Source organism: Natrix helvetica (genome assembly GCF_964273705.1).
Source record: "Natrix helvetica genome assembly, chromosome: 1".
Classification (NCBI taxonomy): domain Eukaryota; kingdom Metazoa; phylum Chordata; class Lepidosauria; order Squamata; family Natricidae; genus Natrix; species Natrix helvetica.
In genome coordinates, this window is record NC_138548.1 from 162,558,488 (window position 1) to 162,578,438 (window position 19,951).

The window sequence follows — 19,951 nt, forward strand, 5'->3', positions numbered from 1 at the left end:
CTACGGCGACTTTTCGCCACTCATGGCCTGCCCGACCTCCTGGTCTCCGATAACGGGCCCCAGTTCACGGCCATGCAATTTGAGACATATCTAGCAGGTCAGGGAATTCGGCACGCCCTCGTCGCGCCATTCCATCCGGCGTCAAATGGACAGGCGGAGAGAATGGTGCGATTCGCAAAAGAGGCTCTCGCTAGGATGGGTCCAGGTGATTGGCAAACACGCATTGACCATTACCTATTGATCCAACACATTACCCCCAGCGCAACGACGGGTAGGAGCCCCGCTGAACTACTCATGGGCCGCCGTCTACGGTCTCACCTGGACCGTCTTCACCCAAACTACTCTGCCACAGCTCCCCCAGACTCTACAAGCAAAATTCGGAGTTTTAGCATAGGGGATTCAGTATACGCCCACAACTATGCAGGGGGGACATTGTGGATGCCGGCAAAGGTCATTGGCATCACGGGTCCACGATCGTATCTGTTGGAACTAGAAGATGGGCGGAACTGGAAAAGGCACATCGATCGCTTCGGGGTCGCCTAGCACACTCAGACCTACGAACCGAGGACGAGAGCTACCTACCAACGCAAGGTCAGCCACTCGAGAACCCCAACGCAGAGAACTACGACACCTGTGAGCCCAGGTCAGAACAAGAGACCGAGCACGAAGCAGAACAAACCCCAAGCAATGTAAGCGAGCAGATCCCGGAACGCCCAAGCAACGAAAGCACGAAACCCCCCGAACACAAAGCAGAGAAAGCACCCGATCCTGCAACTACTTCTAACCAACCCAAACTGCGACGCTCCTCCCGAGTAAGGCAAACACCAACGTACCTAAAGGACTATGTTACTAACCGCAACGTTCCATCTAGGAGGGGAGGGGTGTTAGATATTAACATATATCGTGGCAAGTCTCCTCTCTGGTCCGCTGCTACAGCGGGAAACAGGTATCGTTCTGATTGGTCGAGGGGCGTACCCGATCCCTATAAAAGGGGAACCCTCCGACCACAGAGCAAGCTGGATCACTACTACTACTAATAAAGAGCTGTTAAGTCACTTCGTGTCCGCAGTCTGTTCTCTCGTTGCCCAGATCCAACAGGAAAGTTTCTTAAAAAAACAGAGTGACCAAATCCTGCCCCCCCCCGCCCCCATCTTCTCAATGGACATTAAATAGATGAGTCCTTGGGAAAGCTCACTCAGTTGCTTTAAGGAACAGAACACAACTGAAGAAGCCTCCCCAAAGATGTAGTTACTTTATCCCTTCAAGGGGATGTGCTCCCTTCATGCAAATAACTTTGCAAAGCATCCCATCTCATCCAGGGGTGGTTTCTGGCAGGCACTACTGCCGGTTTGCTTGTGAGCGCACTGTGCCCATACATGTACTTGATGTGCAGTGCAATAAAAATTGTTCTGTGCATGCGCAGCAGCGAAAAACAAGATGGCGTCCCCTATGGCGCAACCTGGAGAACCAGTTCGGAGGCATGGCAGGCCACAGTCTCTGCCAGTTCCAGTGACCCAGGCCACCAAACCACTACCCATTCAGTTGAACCGGTCCAAACTGGTAGGAACCCACATCTGTTCCCATCCATTCATCCATGGATAAAACCAGAATAGGCTTCAAATGTCACCTGCACTGCCACCTTCCCCTCTCCCAATGAAGAAAGTGAAAGAACAATAAATAGAAGGGAGAGCTAGTGGCAATGTTGTGTTGGAAGGGACTGTGATATTTAAAGCAGACCAGCGTTATTCTCAAGGACAGGCCTATAATTGGCTTTTCTTTCAAATACCTGAGAGAAAGTAAGGCAATATTATTTCATCAAGGGAGGAGGGAGGGAATCAGGCTTCAGAGGTATTGACTCACATGAGGCATTGGCTCGGCAATGACGGTGATGCTCCAGGACATACCCTTCGGCACACCGACAGTGATGGTGACCAACACGATCTTCACATTCTTGGTCACAAATGCCCCACATTTTGCAGTCATCGAAGTCTGTAACAGAATTAACATTCAGGAAGTGTGCATTTTTTCCCTTCTATTTGTAGAACGCTATCCACAACAAACACAGTTTTCCCTTCTTCTAAAATGAAAATGTCAGATCCGCTGTTCCTTCAAAAGTACGTTCTTACAGCCAAAATGACAATAAGTTTGCAATCGGTGGTCTCTTCTTTGTTTTGTAGAAATTAATAGCAGATATGGAAAACTGATCGTGATCCATGTTTAATCTCTTATTCCTCATATTATTTTCCTGATTGAAATCCCTGATCAATTCTGAGATCTCATTAAACCACTGTCTCTCATGTTTTTATGTCAACGACAACAAAGGCGTGTTGGAAAATCTCCCATGTAACATTAATTTCAATGTCTAAAAATCACCTAACCTCTGAACATTACTTCTTAAAGTGTTTATTTTTTTACAAATATATTCAGTTCCTTAGGAGAGAATTAATACATTGGAGTAGGAACATCAAATGTGTTTGTTATTTGATTCAGCTTTTTATGCTAAATCAGAAAATTACCGTATTTTTCAGAGTATAAGACGCACCTTTTTCCCTCAAAAAAGAGGCTGAAAATCTGGGTGAGTCTTATACACTGAACACAGCATTTTTTGCCTCCCGAAACCCTACCCCTTCACCAAAATGGCCATACATAGCTTTTAGGAGGCTTTCAGAGTGCTTCTGGGGGCTGGGGAGGGCAGAAATGAGCAAAAAACAGGCCCTGGGGGCTTATTTACTCTATAAGCCTCCTAAAGACTATCCATGCCCTTTTCTTGACAAAAAACAGGTCCATTTTCGTGAACAATGGCTCATTCTTTGCCCCCCCCCCCCCCAGGAACACTCTACAAGCCTCCTAAAGGCTATCCGTGCCCTTTTTTGGAAAAAAAACCCCAAAAAACCACCCATTTTTGGGAGGTTTGCAGAGTGTAAAAACTTTTTTTTTAATTTGCCTCTTCAAAACTTTGGTGCATCTAATACTCCAGTGCGTCTCATACTCCGAAAAATACGGTAAGTGGGAGATGTGGAGTAGCTTTAACAAAATCTTAAAAGAAAATTAAGCCAACAGACTCGTTAACATTTAACTTATCTGAAGGAAACCATCTAATATTTTATTTATACAAGTCTTTCTAATAATCAGTAGAATAATTTATCAACAGAATAGATCAGATCAACTGAATGAACCCAGGAAGTTTTATTCTCCCATCATGCTGTGAGATTTATGAGCATCAATAGGCATCAGATTAGTAGCACTAATTTCGCTCCCTTTTAGAATTAAAAGCTTAATCTTCTCCACTTAAAAAAAAAGCTGAAACTGGATTACTCTGAGGTATATGGCTTTCCAGATATTGTCTGATAAGGCAGCACAAAAGATGGGCCAACAATAAAGGTCTAATTCTTAGCAATGACTGGGCCTGGAGCCGTTCAGAAGGTATTAAATCTTCTTCTGCATATATACCCAGTTATCAAGTAAATCAATATTTCAGGCATAAGCCTAAATGACAGACTTTGTCTTTACAATCTGGTGTTGTGTGTGAAGAAAATGTCTTGCAGGCAAGAGAATTTGTGCACCTGCAGATCAGAAGATACACAGATTTATTACCTCAATGAGAATTAGGTCAAGGAATGACCTAATAAAGGGAAAGGATTATACGTCTTTACTGTGCTAGTTTTTAGCTTTAAAAAGGCTCCAGTGCTACAGTATTTGCTTGATACATTTGTGCATTATTCACAGCAGGCTCACATATTTAAATTTTAGTTTGAACACAAAAGAAAAAAAAGAAAACTGTCATATTTTGAGGAGCAAGTTTAAGCAGTTTTCTTAAAAGAATCTCTGGTTGAAAATGCCAATGCACATTTTCCCCTCAATTTGAATCACACAGTTCCTTGAATCTCTGTTTCTACAGGCGACTGAACTCCCCAAAAGCTGAATGGGTGGAGATTACTGTTTGTTTGTTTGTTTGTTCATCGACAATTCATACAAATAAGCCAAACTAAAACATTTGATTTGTGCATAAAGTGCTATTTGTCAAGCCGAATATAGCACACCTGATAGGTACTGTATTTTTCAGAGTATAAGATGCACCCAAAAATTTCCTCCCCAAAAAAGAGAGTGAAAATTTGGATGCATCTTACATATTGAATACAGCATTTTTGGTGTCCCACAACTCCACCCCCTTCACAAATGTGGATGTGCAGAGAGTTTGGGAGACCTACAAAGTGCTTCTGGGGGCTGGGGAGGGCAAAAATGAGTGAAAAACCGGCTAGTTTTTGCTCATTTCCCCCCCCCCCCAGCCCCCAGGAGCACTCTACAAGCCTCCTAAAGACTATGCATGCCTTTTTTTGACAAAAAGCAAGCCTGTTTTTGCGAAAAAAGGGCCGTTTTGGGGAGGTCTGCAGGGTGCAAAAACTTTTTTTTAATTTACCTCTTCAAAATCTTGGTGCATCTTATACTCCGAAAAATACAGTATTCTGTTCCACTTGATGCTGCAGGATTCAAAATCCTTGAAGGTATCTTTATTGATCAGTTGCATTCAAATCCCGTCTTTTTCCAAAAAGCTCAAGATAGGCTTCTTGATTCCTTAGTACTTTCTTCTCAAATCTATGCCTCCACCCCAACCCTATGAACTGGATCAAGTCAAGAGATTATGTTGGCCCTAATCATCTGCTGAGCTTCAATAACTAAGTAGGAATCTGAATTCTGTTCTTGTCAACTCTACAACCAAACAATTTTGTCACACTGACTCTTCCCTTGAGAGTTTGTGGCACCTTGAAGGGGAAATATAATAACTGTGCACGGATCTCTACCTTCATCTCTTACCTATACAAGTGCGACTGTCGTTATTGCTGATGACGTATCCTGCAGGACAATAGCATGTTCCCCCCGTGGGGGATGAATGACAACGATATTGGCAGCTTAAAGTTGCACACTGAGATATATCTATCAGAAACAAAAGCCAATTAAAGAATAACATTAATTAGTTAATTGCTTTGGCTCAGAAATAGAATTACAATGATATATTGTTGGGAAAAAAACTTAAATATAGATTACATGAACAAAATGAATCTAGAAAATGGGGGAGATCACTGCATATACAATGTCACTAAATATAGCTTTCTGGAAATTTGGGGATTGTGATTACCAGAATTTCCCAACAATATTGGTCTTTTGAATTCTAAGGGTTGCAGCTCTAACACATCCATGGATGACTAGATTGTGGAAAGTTGGCATATCCAAATCCAAAATGTCACCTGGAAAATCAGGCTATTTTTACCATGGGAATCCCAATGCAGCTTAACCAGCAATTGCAGTCACAGCTATTGTCAAGTACATCAATTGTGATGTGCACTATTTAGGAGTATGGCTTCACACCTTAAGGTCATATTACATTATTTGGAGTTTGCCCAAACTTGAAGCACTCTGAACCAACAAAAAATTGTGAGGAAGGAGCACTTCACAAGCAGAACAATGTCTCAGCCATTGTTGAAACTATGGATGTCAGTCAAATATTGCATTGCAATTGCTGCTGCACCAATCTCAACATGATTTAAAACACCTTTCCTATTTTTAATGCTAAGGTGTCAGAGATATCTCTGAGTTGCCCCTACGAACATTTTAGTGCCCAACAAAACTTGCTTGTCCATTACTCACTGCAATGTCTGCCAGCTGTTACATTTGTCTCGTCTTCCCCAGCAGAGCAATCTGGAGTCCCATCACAAACTTTGTCAATGGGAATGCACTGCCCTGATACAGGGCAGGCCCATTCACCTGGATAACAATCTCGGTGGCCACTCTCTAGGTGCAAAAGAAAAAACCAGTACATTAGCAATAGCAATAGCACTTAAGACTTATACAAAAAAAGCACTTCATAGTGCTTTACAGCCCTCTCTAAGTGGTTTACAGAATCAGCATATTTCCCCAAACAATCTGGGTCCCCATTTTATCGACCTGGGAAGGATGAGTCAACCTTGAGCCTGGTGAGATTTGATCTGCCAAACTGCAGGCAGCTGGTAATCAGCAGAAGTAGCCTGCAGTACTGCACTCTAACCACTACGCCACCGCAGTTCAAACATTCCATGTTTGCAGGATTTTAGCCATTTTTGCTGACTTTTTCTAGCTAAAGCACAACCAAGGTAGATACTACAAGACAGCTTTCTATTTTTCTCGAACTATATAAGAAAACCAGAGACGTTTTATTATTTCCAGTTGCCCCAGAAGACATCTCTGTATGATGTAGTAGTAGGGCATGAATGAATTTGCATATCACATCTTAAACAAATTTCTTCAATCTATAATATTGAAGCATAAGAATATAGGCTGAATTAAAATATTATTATTAATGTGTGGATTCAAACAAATTCAAAGATGATATTTTCAACGGTTTCAGTAATTTTTGTAAGGTTACTATTGGCCAATGGAAAACTGGAATTAAGAATTATGTGCTTCATTAAGGCCAATGGTGCAATCAAGTAGAACAGAAGTTTCCAAACTTGGCAACTTTGAGACTTGTGGACTTCAACTCCCACAATTCACCAACCTGCATGGCTGGCTGAGGAATTCTGGCAATTGAAGTCTACAAATCTTAAAGTTACCAAGTTTGGAGATTCCAGAAGGGAGAAATATGTCAAGATTGTGGAAACAATTTTCTTGATTTCCATACAAAAAATATTTTTATTGTAAGATCAAGCATTACTGAGGCAGAGGATTTTGTCCCAAACCATGTAAGTCTAATATCAATGTGTATTAATCTACCTTTACATATGATAGTTTGTATCCCAAAAGCAAATTATACAGCACAGGATTGCTAAAAGGCAGGCTTCCCACAGGCATAGCTAGAAGTCTCAGCCCTCCAGACCCTAAGCCCTTATTCAGGAACTGACTTATAGACTTGCTTCAGATACATTGAGTGTTGCAGACTCAAATGAAGCCATGTATGACAGATTTGCTTGCTGAAGTTCCAATTATCAAGTATTCATTCGTTTGCGTGCCAGAGTTTAAAACCCAGGCTCCTTGTTTCCATCTTTCCAAGCCAATTAATATTTCGTCACTCTTCAAGGAAATGGGAGGCCAACTGTGTGACATAATAGTCCTCTTGAACATGGGAACCTCTGGTTCCTATCTTGCTAACTTCATTCTTAATAGCAAATACAAGTAGTCCTCAACTTACAACTTTTTTTTAGTGACTGTTCAAAGTTACAACTGAAAAAAGCGGCTGGTGACCAGTGGTGGGTACAGTTGCAACGGCCCCGGCACCACCCACATGGATGTGCGCAGTGCGCGCATGCATTGTACTTGCCTGCGATGCTTCCGCAAGCCTCCGTGACGCTCCAGCTGCTCGGCAGAGCGTCATGCAGGCACCATACGTGCCATGCGCGTGCATGGAAGTGCCAAAGGCTTAAAGGACAGGTAAGGAGCTCGGGCAGGCGGGTGGGCCCTCCGGAGCACCATACTGGAACGGTACCCGGTGCTCCAGGCAGGTTCCGGTACGCTCGTACTGGGGCATACCGCCTGCAACCCACCACTGTTGGTGACCATTTTCCGTATTTAGGACCGTTGCAGCATCCCTGTGGCCACATGATCAAACTTGAGACACTTGGCAACTGACTCATATTTATGATGGTTGCAGTGTCCTGAGTCATGTGATCCCCTTTTGCGACCTTCTGTCAAGCAAAGGCAATGGGAAGCCAGATTCACTTAACAACCATGTGACTAACTTAACCACTGCAGCGATTCACTTAACAACTGTGGCAAGAAAAGTCATAAAATGGGGCGAAACTCACTTGTTAAACGTCTCACTTAGCAAAAGAAACCTTGAGCTCAATTGAGGTCATAAGACGAGGACTACCTGCATTGTAGTCTATCTAACTATACTGATCTATATCTCAAAATGGGTGCAAACAATGCCCAGATTGCTGAAGTGATCTCAATGAACACAATGGCGTATTTTAAAAGAAACACACGGTTTTTGGCCACTGATCTCCTATATGCATCAGGAAGAAGAGAAAACATTTTCCCATGTGGGACCACTAATGCTACGTTACATTCCCCCTTACCGCATCCAACTTCATCTGCATTATCTTCGCAGTCATCATCCCCATCACAAATCCAACTCTGATGTATACAGCGACCGCTTGGGCAGGTGTAGAAATTCCCTTTGCAAGTTGCGTATGCTGAGGAAGACAACATCGAAGACCAATGACTCAGAGTCCTTTTAAACAACTCCCTCAGCACTAAACGTAAGCACATGCAAGGAAAATACAGTACAACTGAGACCAGACTATACCACAAATCCAGACAGGAAGCGCCAACCCTGAGGTAAAAAGCTCTTACAATTCTGAAGGACAAACATTACTGGACCGCAACAGAGAGAAAAGGAGCCACATAGGGGAAAACCAACATACTGCAAGAATTTTCATCGCTCCTGTCTCCACAGTCATCATCATGGTCACAAATAAAGGCTCGGGGGATACAATCCCCATTGTTACACTGAAACTGAGTACTGGAGCATCCACGGGCTGGGGGAAAAAATAAAAAAGAATAAAGGATGAACATGGCGTGGAAAATTCCAGATAGCATTAAGCTTACTACAGCCAGGCGCATCGGGTGCTCTTGAATACTTACTGCAGTTAGTTTCGTCAGAAGCATCCCTGCAATCCACTTTGCCATCACAGCGTTGACTTGAATTAAAACAGGCTCCGTTAGAACAAGTCAGCTGATCACAGGTTGGATACTCTGCAAAGGAAAATATGTCTGGTTTTAATGTCTTCGAACACAGGTGTCAAACTTGCTGCGCCATATTGTAATCACGTGACATTTTGCGATGTTTTTCCCATCCGCAGAGCTGGGGTTGACGTGGCCTGTGCATGATGCATCGGGCTCACGGGCCACCAATTTGACACCCCTGTCTCAGAAGGAGTCAAACCACAGGAATCTTTGTCTCCTGTAGAATACAAACTTATCTCCTACAATACCAAGGGTTACTTTCGCAATTTCTTGGGGAGAGACTATTCTTCCAGCTTTTGGGGGATAGAAAAAGAAGATGAGTGTCTACAGCAGCACAGGAAATCTAATTTTCACTGAGTAAATGAAATCATTGTAAATGAAATGTAATCATTTTGCCATTATTTTCCATTTTAAAATTGTTCCCTCAGAAGAGAAATAAATAATGTGCATATTGCTCTGCTTCAGAGGTCAAAGAAACTGCTTGGAAACAAATAATGCACATTTAGCAGCAACAACATATTATTGGTACATTTATTGTACTAAAGTTATGTTGAATATCAAATAGAATAAGTGATACCTTAAAACCAACAATTCTCACAATAAAAAACAGTGTGATAGAAATGCTTGCTGAAAGAGTCTTGATATTTCTTTCCATTGACACAAAGAGTAGGAAGAAATAAGCCATCTAAATATCCTAAGGATAAGAATTTATTTACTACAAAATTTATATCTCATTCAAATTCATAAGTCTTTGAACAGTTTGCAATTTACATAAAAATAACAAAACTTAATTTCAATAAATTCTAAATATAAAAACCTCCAACTTTAAAATTTCAATAAGATTCTAATTAAAAATAGTCTGAACATTAAAATGCAGCAAGAATTCAACAGTAAGCTCACCCAACGAAGTATAGTTTAGATGCCAAAGGTCCAGTAGAACTTCACCATCCTTTTCAAAAGTCATGTTCAGATATTTGGCCACAAGCATTCTCCAGGAAGATACCCAGTTTCCCTGAAAATAAGACCTCCCCGGATAATAAGCCCAATCAGGCTTTTGAGCGTATGCATGAAAATAAGCCCACCATGAAAATATTGCAACACAGCAGAAGGCATGAGGTGACCACGCTCACCACCTCACGCACCTCAAAAATAATAAGACCTCCCTGAAAATAAGGCCAAGTGCTTATTTCGGAGGTCAAAAGAAAATAAAACCCTGTCTTATTTTCAGGGAAACACGGTACTAAGAAGGCCTTGTTTTTGGCTCCTATCACCCCTTACTTCTGAAACACCTCCTTTTAATTTGAAAACATAAAGTGAGCAGAGTCTTTTTGGACAAGATGGCCCAAAAGGTAACCAGGAGCCAAGCCATACAGGGATATCCATTTTAACACTTTGGGAAACTACTGGTAAGCAAATGCAGGACTGTACCTATAAAACAAGTTGCATGACTGAATTGCAGGGGTGAAATCAACTATCTTCACTACCGGTTCACGAATGTAAGCGCTCGCACGCTCGCATGTGCCACCAACACGCATGCGAAGGACCTTCCGCACATGCGCAGAGCATAAAAAACAGGACGTGATGACGTCCAGGTGGGTAGGCGGATCCTCCTGCTGCATCCGCTACCAGTTCGCCCAAACGGGATAGAACGGGTCGAATTTCACCCCTGCTGAAATGTCTTTCAAGTGCAAGCAATCTTCTATACCAGATAAAGTTTCTGGATAGTCTTCAAGGCAGCCCCAAATAGACTAGGTTGCAACAATTCAACCTTGAGGTAATGAGAGCAGGAGTAGCTATCTGCAGGGCCAAGATTGCAAGTTGTGTCAAGGTATGGAGATCAGTCCCATCTTAGAAAGGGCTAACAATTTTGTAAATTTTGTAATTCACATTATATTTATTTTCTTTTTTAAAAAAATTGGACCTTGTTTAACCACCAAACATAATTTCCATTTCCACAATGATTTATGTTCTACGGGATCCTTGGTGGTCTTCATTTCAACCTTAAGCTACAAATATTCTCCTTTATTGGTGTAATTTATGTTATACATGCCTTTCTTTTCAAAGCAATTTTAACAGCAGATTATATTAACAATGTACTAAAAATCATCTTTATCAGGATAATGGTGAGGGGTCATTAATTTTTATGATTTGTATATTGGGTTTTTATTTTTCTAAGACTCCCAGAGTCACTGAGAGTGAATAGGCAGCCATAGAAATGTTCATAAAGAAAGAAATAAACATCATATTTTGATTCATAGCTCCTTAAGCCTTTCTTCAAAACATGGGAATGTGTACTGATTATTACAGCTGGAAATAGCTATTTGGCTTTCATGGTGGTTAATTATAACATAAACTGTACCAAACTAGTCACATTTCTGGTGACTTCTAAGAAGAACATATGATGCATGCAAAATTCCAAGTAAAGCAGCTTTCTCAATTGAATAATTTCACCACTCAATGGCAATCCGGAGCCATGTTTAAATTAATAAATCAATAAATATATGGACTGTCAAATCTTTCCACCATCAAAAATATTCCCATATGAAAAAAAATCCTTTCTTTAGGGCAGGATAAAAGTGAGTAGTCAGAACCATAGTAGCATTTAGATAAATGTATTCAGATTATAAACCCTCTATTACACTAGCATACTTCAAATATGCAGCCTCAATCAGTGCAATAACCCTAGTTTTCTGTCCTACAAGTCACAGGCAGCCTTCTGTTGAAGACGGTTGTCAACACTAATACTCTAATTAGTGGCTGTGGAAAGATATATAGCATTTTTTTTGGTTCAAGACAGAATATGTCATTCTGTAATAATCCCAAAATTTGTGGACTCCCAGATTACTAAACAGAAAGCAAGAATTAACCCTGGATTTACCAAGTACTGTGCAAAACATTTATCATCTTAAAGGCCACTTACGTAGATTACTTGATTGGAAGTAGGTTTCAATTTGAACAAAACCTTGACACAATGGTTTCATATAGTTTGTGTCTTGTACCCCTGTGGCTTTTTTTTTTTTTGTACTTTTGTGAAAATATTTGTTTGGGAAAAGGCTGCAAAACTCCAAGGTTAAAGGCTGCCAGGGATGACAGAGTTATAAATATAGCATTAAGAAACCCCATTGCATTTACAACCACTTAGCAAAACATCTGGTCCTGCTATGCTAAACCCAATTTGGGAACTTTGGACAAAAGTAAATACCTTTCCTGATTTCCAAGCCACACCCTCCATGACAGGCAACATATGGCATTTATCAATACATTGAATCAATCTACATCAGGGGGGGGTCAAACTCACGTTATCCCGTCATCGTCACATGACATACCATGACTTTTTTTTTACCCTTTTTAAATTGGATGTGGAGTGGACGTAGCCAGTGCATGACACATCTGGTTCGCGGGTCCCAAGTTTGACACCCCTGAGCTACATTTCTTTTACTAGAAACCCATTTCAGCTCTAATGTGATCTCATTCCAAAACAGATCAGCCAAGTGATTGACAGTCAGCTTTTTGTAATTATTTTGTTCCATATAACTCTACCTGGATATCTTTCAGAATCATAGTTTGGAAAGGCTTAAATATATAGGTTTAATTCAGTCATGTAGCTGAGAAACGTCTATTCTATCCTGTGTACATAATAATGGTACTTTTACCTAATTAGGTAAAAGGTACCCCAATTAGGTTAGGGCAATGAGTCACTAGCTCTTGAGACTGTTGGGCTCAATATGGACAAAATACTTGATGGTCAGGATTTTGTTTTTTATTCCATTTAGCATGTTCTTTAAGACCTTCACTAGGTTTTCTCTTCCCAACTTTAGAACTCTGCTCACGCTCTTCTCTTGCCCTCTTTGCCTGGAACCATCTCATATCTTACCCAACTAATTTATGAATCAGTTGATTTATGGATTCAGATCCATAAATTCACTTCCCGAGTGAAGACCACATTATGACTCACAAGCCAAATTTCATTTCTGACAAGCAATCCTTATTTATCTTTGCTGGAAATGAACCATCAGCGCGCATGAATATTAGTCATATCAGAGTTTGCAGGAATGCAAAAAGGCAGAAACTGACTGCTATAATGTTTATGCTTCTCTGTTTAACATTTCTATCCTACCCTAGTTACACCTGTTAGATGCTAATATTTAAAGCTGGAAACCTTCAGTTACTATGTACTGGTTAACATGAAAGTGTATATTTGCTCCAGAGGCGAGTTCCGGCAGACATTACTGCCGGTTTGCTCCTGTACACACTACACATGCGCACGCACGCTTGATGCATGCTGTGAGCGCATACACAGTGCAATTAAAATTTAACAGAACTGAAAAACAAGATGGTGGCGCCATATTTTTCCTTGCCTTGCCTATATCCTCTAATTCTCCTGTCCTTCTCCATCTGTGTTATTTTCTTTGGCAAAAGCCCAAGGAATAAATAGTTCCAAGCTCTTTTATTCTATCCAAATTCTATTTTGCAGTGCTTTCACGGAGCTTAATTCCCCCAGGTGTTATTAAGTCTCTATTACCCCAAGTCTAATTATATTTGTCTGATTCTGAACCATCTGAACTGTAGGTTTCTTCTGAGCTGTTTCAAGACAAAACTAATATTCAAGGATGTCTAGACAACCCAGGTGATTATCCCATTTTGAAATTGTGATTAAAAAGCCTGAACACTGTGCCCCATCTGGGCATCTTCAGTACCTGTAGTGATGAAGACAAGAGGGCCTTGTATTCCCTTACTTTCCCTCAGTTAATAAATCTCTTTCTCCTTCATCCACCTGTTCTGCAACTCAAACAGGCCTGCTGTACAAAGGCCCTCTGATGTATCCTGAACATCCATCTTCCCTTCTTTTGTTTTTCTTTCTTTGAGAAATGGTTTTTCCCTGTCAATTTCCTTACTGGATCAGAATTCCAAAGTTTCATTTTTTGGACATCTCATTCCAATCCATAGTAACCAAAGATAGTCTAAACAGAATATCACTGTATTCAATTTTAATTTCTGCCAGGTATATATGCATACCAGGGGTGGGTTCCTGCCAGTTCTAACCTCTTCTATAGAAGAGGTTCCACAAATCTACAGTGCCATTTAGAACCGGTTCCAGCTCCCTCCCTCCGCCTGTCTGCACATCATCAAGATGAAGAGCGAGAGGAGGAATTCTGGGATTTGAAGTCCATAAGTCTTAAAGCTGTCAAGTTTGAACACCCCTGGGTTTTTTTTTCTAAAGGGTTAGGGGTGCAAGGGTCTTGTAACTTGACAGCTTTAAGACTTGCATGCTTCAAATGCCAGACTTTCTGAGCCAATATTTTGGTTGCTAAGCAAGAGCATTGTTAAGTGAGTTTCACCACATTTTACAAGTTGGCCACGCCCATCCAGTCACATGACTGCCAAGCCACTCCCACCCGGTCACATGGTCGGCAAGCCACTCCCACCCGGTCACATGGCCAGCAAACCACTCCCACACCTACAGAAGAGGTTCTAAAAATTTTGAAACCCACCACTGATGCATACAATAAATGATCATCATCATTTCTCTAGCTCCCAAAGCCCAACCCAGTATATTTTAATGTCCTAACCCTCACCCTTATGCTTATGTAATTTGGAGTTCTGGTCTTTTAACATCAGGAAAAAGAGAGAGATTCTCCCTAGCCGTAGTCCATTACAGAGCAACAGTACAGTTTATTAAACCTCAGAACAATGTCACTGTTATGAGCACATCCTCAGTAATCCATGAAAGAATCTGTGCTGAAATGTTGATAACAAGAAGAATATTGTGTTCATTTCTGTCCATCAACAAATTCTTAATCTTACAAATTGATTAACAAGCCAACGAGAGAAGGGCTGAAACCAAATCTACTGCGAAAGATTTAAAAGCACTCACGGCAGCTTCTTTCATCTGTTCCATCTGTGCAGTCGCTGACATGGTCACACCTGTAGCCTCTTGGGATGCACTGTCCATTGGAACAGGTAAACTGCTCACTGGAGCATGTTCGCCCAGCTGCAAGAAACATTGTGCTTACATTTTTTTTTTAATTTACATACAGACACATCTCCTACAGCAGGGGCATCAAACTCGATTTCACTGAGGGCCACAACGGGGTTGTGTTTGAGCTGGGGGGAAGGGGGGAAGGGGGCATGGCCAGCTTGACATCACTCATGTCAGCGGCACTTGTGGTAGCCTGAAAACTCTGCCAGAGAAAACAGGCTCCTGGTCTCTGTTTTCGATTGTGATGATCCCCCTGCAACCCTCTGCCAACAAAAACGAAGCTTGGGAGGGCCGAATTCTGTTTTTGTTGGCAGAGGCACCACAGGCTGGTCCTTCACTGTTTTCAGGGCAACCCCATGGCCACATCAATGTACCCCGTGAGCCGGATCCAGCCCATGGGCTTTGAGTTTGACACTCCTGTCCTACGGCTTCTGTTTCTAAAGATATGCTTATAAAATGTATAGTTTTTAAATGAACAGGAATCATCCTTATTTACATCTCCATCATTACAAATGCTTCACTTCAATCATTTGACTGTAAGTGGCTTACAGCATATTGCCGAATACAGTACAGTAAATTAAATTTTATCAAAATTATGTAACAATACAATATCAATATAATTACTGTATTACCATAAATACAATATTCGCCCTAAAGAACTGTTTTCAACGATAATAGAATGAAAAAGCCAAAATGGATAAATGTAAATGTAAACTTGTACACATTCCTAAATCAAGCTTTCATGTCTTGATGTTATTTATGAATTATGTAGATATATTAATGTAACTCCTGTAAAGCTTACTAAAGAAAGGGAAGGTGTAGAAAAGAGCAGATACATCATGCAAAATAAGACCAATTTCAGTACTCGTTTGCTAAACTTACTACAGCTTTTCTCTGATGAATAGGGGGAATCCTCATTCATCACTACTGGGATCAGCAACTCTGTTGCTAAGTGACATAGTCATTAAGTGAAACCTCACATAACTGCAACAGGCTTGCAAACTCATTTTGATCATGGATGTTTAGCAATTCACGCATGGTCTTTAAGCGAGATATCGCACGGCCATGATTTGCCGTTTTACCGCTGGCTTCTTCGTTAACTCTAAAAATAAATAATGAGAATATAGGGGGCACCAGAAGCCAAATACCAAAACATGAAAATGATAAGCTGTGACAATCATAATTGTCCACCAGTTGTGAAGCACTTGAATCTCGATCATATGACCACAGGGATAATAAAGCAACAGTAGTAAATGTGAAAATTGGTCATAATAAAGTTACTTTTTCAACATGTTGTCATAATTTTGAACTATCGCTAAACAGGGCAGTCATTAAGTGAGGACAACCCAAACCAGGTCCAATCCACAACTTAACTGACTTATTCAGCCTTTGAAAAGAGACAACAACATTTGGAATCAAGTGACTATATTTAACTTCGTATACATATATAGGTAGGTTACTTTCACTGGGTGCCCCCTATATTCTCATCATTTGCTTTTCATGAACTAAGTCCAGATAATATGCAACTGGCCATAGTTTACCATCCATCAGTGGAAAATCTATCTGTCACTGGAATGTTGCACTCATTGGAATTCTCCAATGAAGATATAATCTTACAGCAATTTCGCTATCTTTAACTGCCCTTTCTTAGCCTGGTTTGTTTGTGCCTCTCGGCTATATGTTAAGTATTTGTGTTTAGATTATAAATTCTTTGAAGCTTTTATTATACTTGTGCAAGACTCAAGGCAAAACTAAATTTTGTGAGAAATTCACATGCAGGAAAGACACAAGACTACCTGAGGAATCAAGATATTCTGCTTGATATATATTCATTAATACACTGGATTGCTTTTCTACTTTGCCTGTATTATCTTTTTAAACTGTTACATTATACCAGATAGGAAGTCCTTGCCTTCTAGATGCCAATAAGCCACAGTATGGCCAATAGTAAGGTGAATAGAGCAGAGCAGAACAGAACAGAATTGGAAGGGACCTTGGAGGTCTTCTAGTCCAACCCCCTGCCTAGGCAGGAAACCCTACACCACTTCAGACAAATGATTGTCCAATCTCTTCTTAAAAACTTCCAGTGTTGGAGCATTCACAACTTCTGGAGGCAAGCTGTTCCACTGATTAATTGTTCTAACTGTCAGGAAATTTCTCCTTAGTTCAAAGTTGCTTCTCTCCTTGATTAGTTTCCACACATTGCTTCTTGTCCTACCCTCAGGTGCTTTGGAGATTCTCCTCCCAATTAAATACACACACAATAAATTGGCTTTTTTTTTTTTGGTTAGTGACCAGATGACAAATAAAGGGTTTTTTTTTTTTTGTAGATGTAAATCTTGGTTGACACACTTAATGGTTACATATTCACAACAAACAGGTGGAGAGAGGCAACATTATACATGTTGTGATTTTTCACTAAACAAAGAATAATATTGAAGAATATATTCAAATATCCCAAGGTAAGAAATCATGTGATTTCCTAACGTTGATTCAAAAACAGGTGAAAGACTTTACAATGAATCCACTTTACAATGGAATTGGGTTAATGTGCACAAAGGTCAGAGGTCAGTTGAAATTTGGATTTCAAATGTCACTGGAATTTGCCCTTTACTGCCTCCCCAATAGATAATATGTAACTACTAGCATTTATAGCTCCTATCGAAAAGGTAAGGAGGGCAAAAAAACATACTTGGGATGGAACTATAATAAAAATATTTGCATTATCCTCGGTAAACAGTATCTATGCTACAAACCGGGGAAACCATTTCCCAGAAAGTGAACAAAATATAGCCCAGATTAGAGAGACTAGAAAATACTGCAGAGCAAGGGGGAAAGGTGAACTTTATCATAACAAAGGTATTCTATTTATAGCCTACTCAAATTCTAAAACTAAGGGGAACTCCAAATCCAATCCGGAATGTTCTCACTGTCTGAAAGAAATCCGGAAGGTGGGGAAACCTAGTGTTTACAGAGTAGTGTATACAAATCTCATATAACCTACACCTCTGGGAAGTCCCAACTCTAGCAATGAATGCATACTGAGTTTGGAAATATATTCAAAATTCTATATAAAAAATTAGGATGCTTGAAGTATTCAACATTGGAGAATTTCAGTAAGAACTGCACTGGACTACATCCATTGGGTCATAATGTAGTTATCATTAAGATTTTGCACTTCTCCAGTAGAATTCATCCTGTAGATGAAACTCAAATACGTTGGCCACCTAATGAGAAGGAAGGACTCACTGCAGAAGAGCTTAACGCTGGGAAAGATTGATGGCAAAAGGAGAAGGAGGAAACAGAGAATGAGGTGGCTGGATGGAGTCACTGAAGCAGTAGGCGTCAGCTTAAATGGACTCCAGGGGATGGTAAAGGACAGGAAGGCCTGGAGAAATGTTGTCCATAGGGTCGCAATGGGTCGGATACGACTTTGCAACTAACAACAACAGTAGAATTCGCAGCAGAAAAATATCAGAGTACAAATGTGTACTTTAGGTAAAATATGTTTAGAAATGTGTAGCTGCAATAAAAACATGTGGTAAATAAATATGCTTAAATTTAAATCCCCTTAAGCACATTCTTTCTTGAAGATTTTAAAACAGCAGTTTTAGCTGAAAAAGAAATGGGACAGAAAAATTTAAAAAGTAAAAAAAAAACCTAAAAAAGTTTTTAAAAAGTTTTTAAAATGTAAACAGGCTGATCTATCCTAATGCAAGCAGAGTGAACCTCAACTTTATTTACCCTAACAATCAGAAGTCACAATATTCAACTGAATTACGGGGGGGAATCCTTGAGGTTGGTAAAATGAGGACCCAGATTTTTTTGGGGGGGGGGCAATATGCTGGCTCTGTAAAGCACTGTGAAGCAGTATATAAGTCTAACTGCTAGTGCTAACGCTATTTAAAGACACATTATTTAGATTGCATTTGTGCAATCAATCTAAAGATAAAGGAATTCAAATCTGAAAAGAAAGGTTGCACTTAAGGAGGACCCATTAGAAGTAACCTTATATCAACTCAGCCCATTGGTCCATGAATTTCAGAATAATTATTCTGAATGGAAACAGGCTTTCTTCCATTTTAGAAAACAAACTTTCTGAAAATGCCAGGGATTCCAAGCAAAACATGTGCCATTCCAGTAATCTATGGGGCTCATTACCAGGTCATAACTTACGACATTGCTGATGTTCATCAGATCCATCATCACAATCTTCTTCATCATCACAGACCCATGCCTGAGGGATGCATTCTCCATCACTATGACACTGAAACTGGTTTCCTTCACAGCTTGGATGTGCTAAAATGGACAAGCAAATTGTATTTGAATGTCCTGGTTTAGATGTGAGGTGAATAAAGGACTCGGCTTGTAGTCATATGAAATGGGGTTTTTTTTTGAAAGCATTAAAATTCTAATCTGATGAATTCTAATAGTGATTCTAGAAATGTAATACTAGGCCTCCTGCTATATGATTAAGAAATCAGCAAGTTAGGAATGTCAGACAGCTGGGTTCAAAGTTCTTACTGAGCCATAATTGGTTTGTTTTTTGCCTTAGTGCCATGTTTAAGCCTAGCTACTGTGACTAATTCAGCAAATGAACAATATGTGATCCCAGCCAGTAACATATGTCACTACCAGATAAACAGTTGGACTGGACCTAAAGTCTAAAAGTTTATGTGCAGTTTCCAACCAAATATTTTACTTGTCTATTCATCTCTCCAACACCATCACACAGACATCAACACAAACATTCCCATATCATACAATTCAGTATCTTAATTGTTGTTTAATCAATATGCTTCATAGCCATTAAAAAATCTGTTTATCATGAAGGCATCTCAACCTTCCAGCTATGTTTTGGTCACCTTTCCCTAACTTAGTGTCCTGAACGTCTCGTCTCTATGACATTTCCTGGCAATGGATGAGGAAAATGATACTTAATGCTGATATTTGGAAAAGGCCAAATGCCTTAAATAAGCTTAATTCCACTTACGACAGCCGGCTTCATCCGTGTCATCTGAACAGTCTCTTGCACCATCACATCTCCAGTCCTCAGGAATGCAGCGCCCATTTCCACAACGAAATTGGCCTCGCTCACATCCTGGAATCAAGCCATAAAATGCACGCTGTTATTTTATTTTATTAAGTGTGAAATGGATAATATTAGTAGTACCAACATTCTATATTGTTTTCTCATCACAAATGGGCAAATTCTTATATCAGCAGGTCAATGCAACTGAAGAAAATATAACTGTG

At 40.3% G+C, this 19,951-nt stretch overlaps 1 protein-coding gene across 1 annotated transcript in view; it reads right to left on the bottom strand.

The window, feature by feature from the left end:
- LRP2 (LDL receptor related protein 2) overlaps positions 1–19,951 on the bottom strand; it is a gene marked incomplete at its 5' end in the record, with an annotated part of 164,926 nt that overhangs the window by 119,208 nt on the left and 25,767 nt on the right. Inside the window, 9 exons of the mRNA XM_081936538.1 lie at positions 1,861–1,989; positions 4,813–4,932; positions 5,644–5,787; positions 8,046–8,162; positions 8,394–8,507; positions 8,614–8,724; positions 14,591–14,707; positions 18,872–18,994; positions 19,689–19,796. Of these exons, the coding sequence (XP_081792664.1) occupies positions 1,861–1,989; positions 4,813–4,932; positions 5,644–5,787; positions 8,046–8,162; positions 8,394–8,507; positions 8,614–8,724; positions 14,591–14,707; positions 18,872–18,994; positions 19,689–19,796 (1,083 nt within the window). The remainder of the gene's footprint in view (positions 1–1,860; positions 1,990–4,812; positions 4,933–5,643; positions 5,788–8,045; positions 8,163–8,393; positions 8,508–8,613; positions 8,725–14,590; positions 14,708–18,871; positions 18,995–19,688; positions 19,797–19,951) is intronic.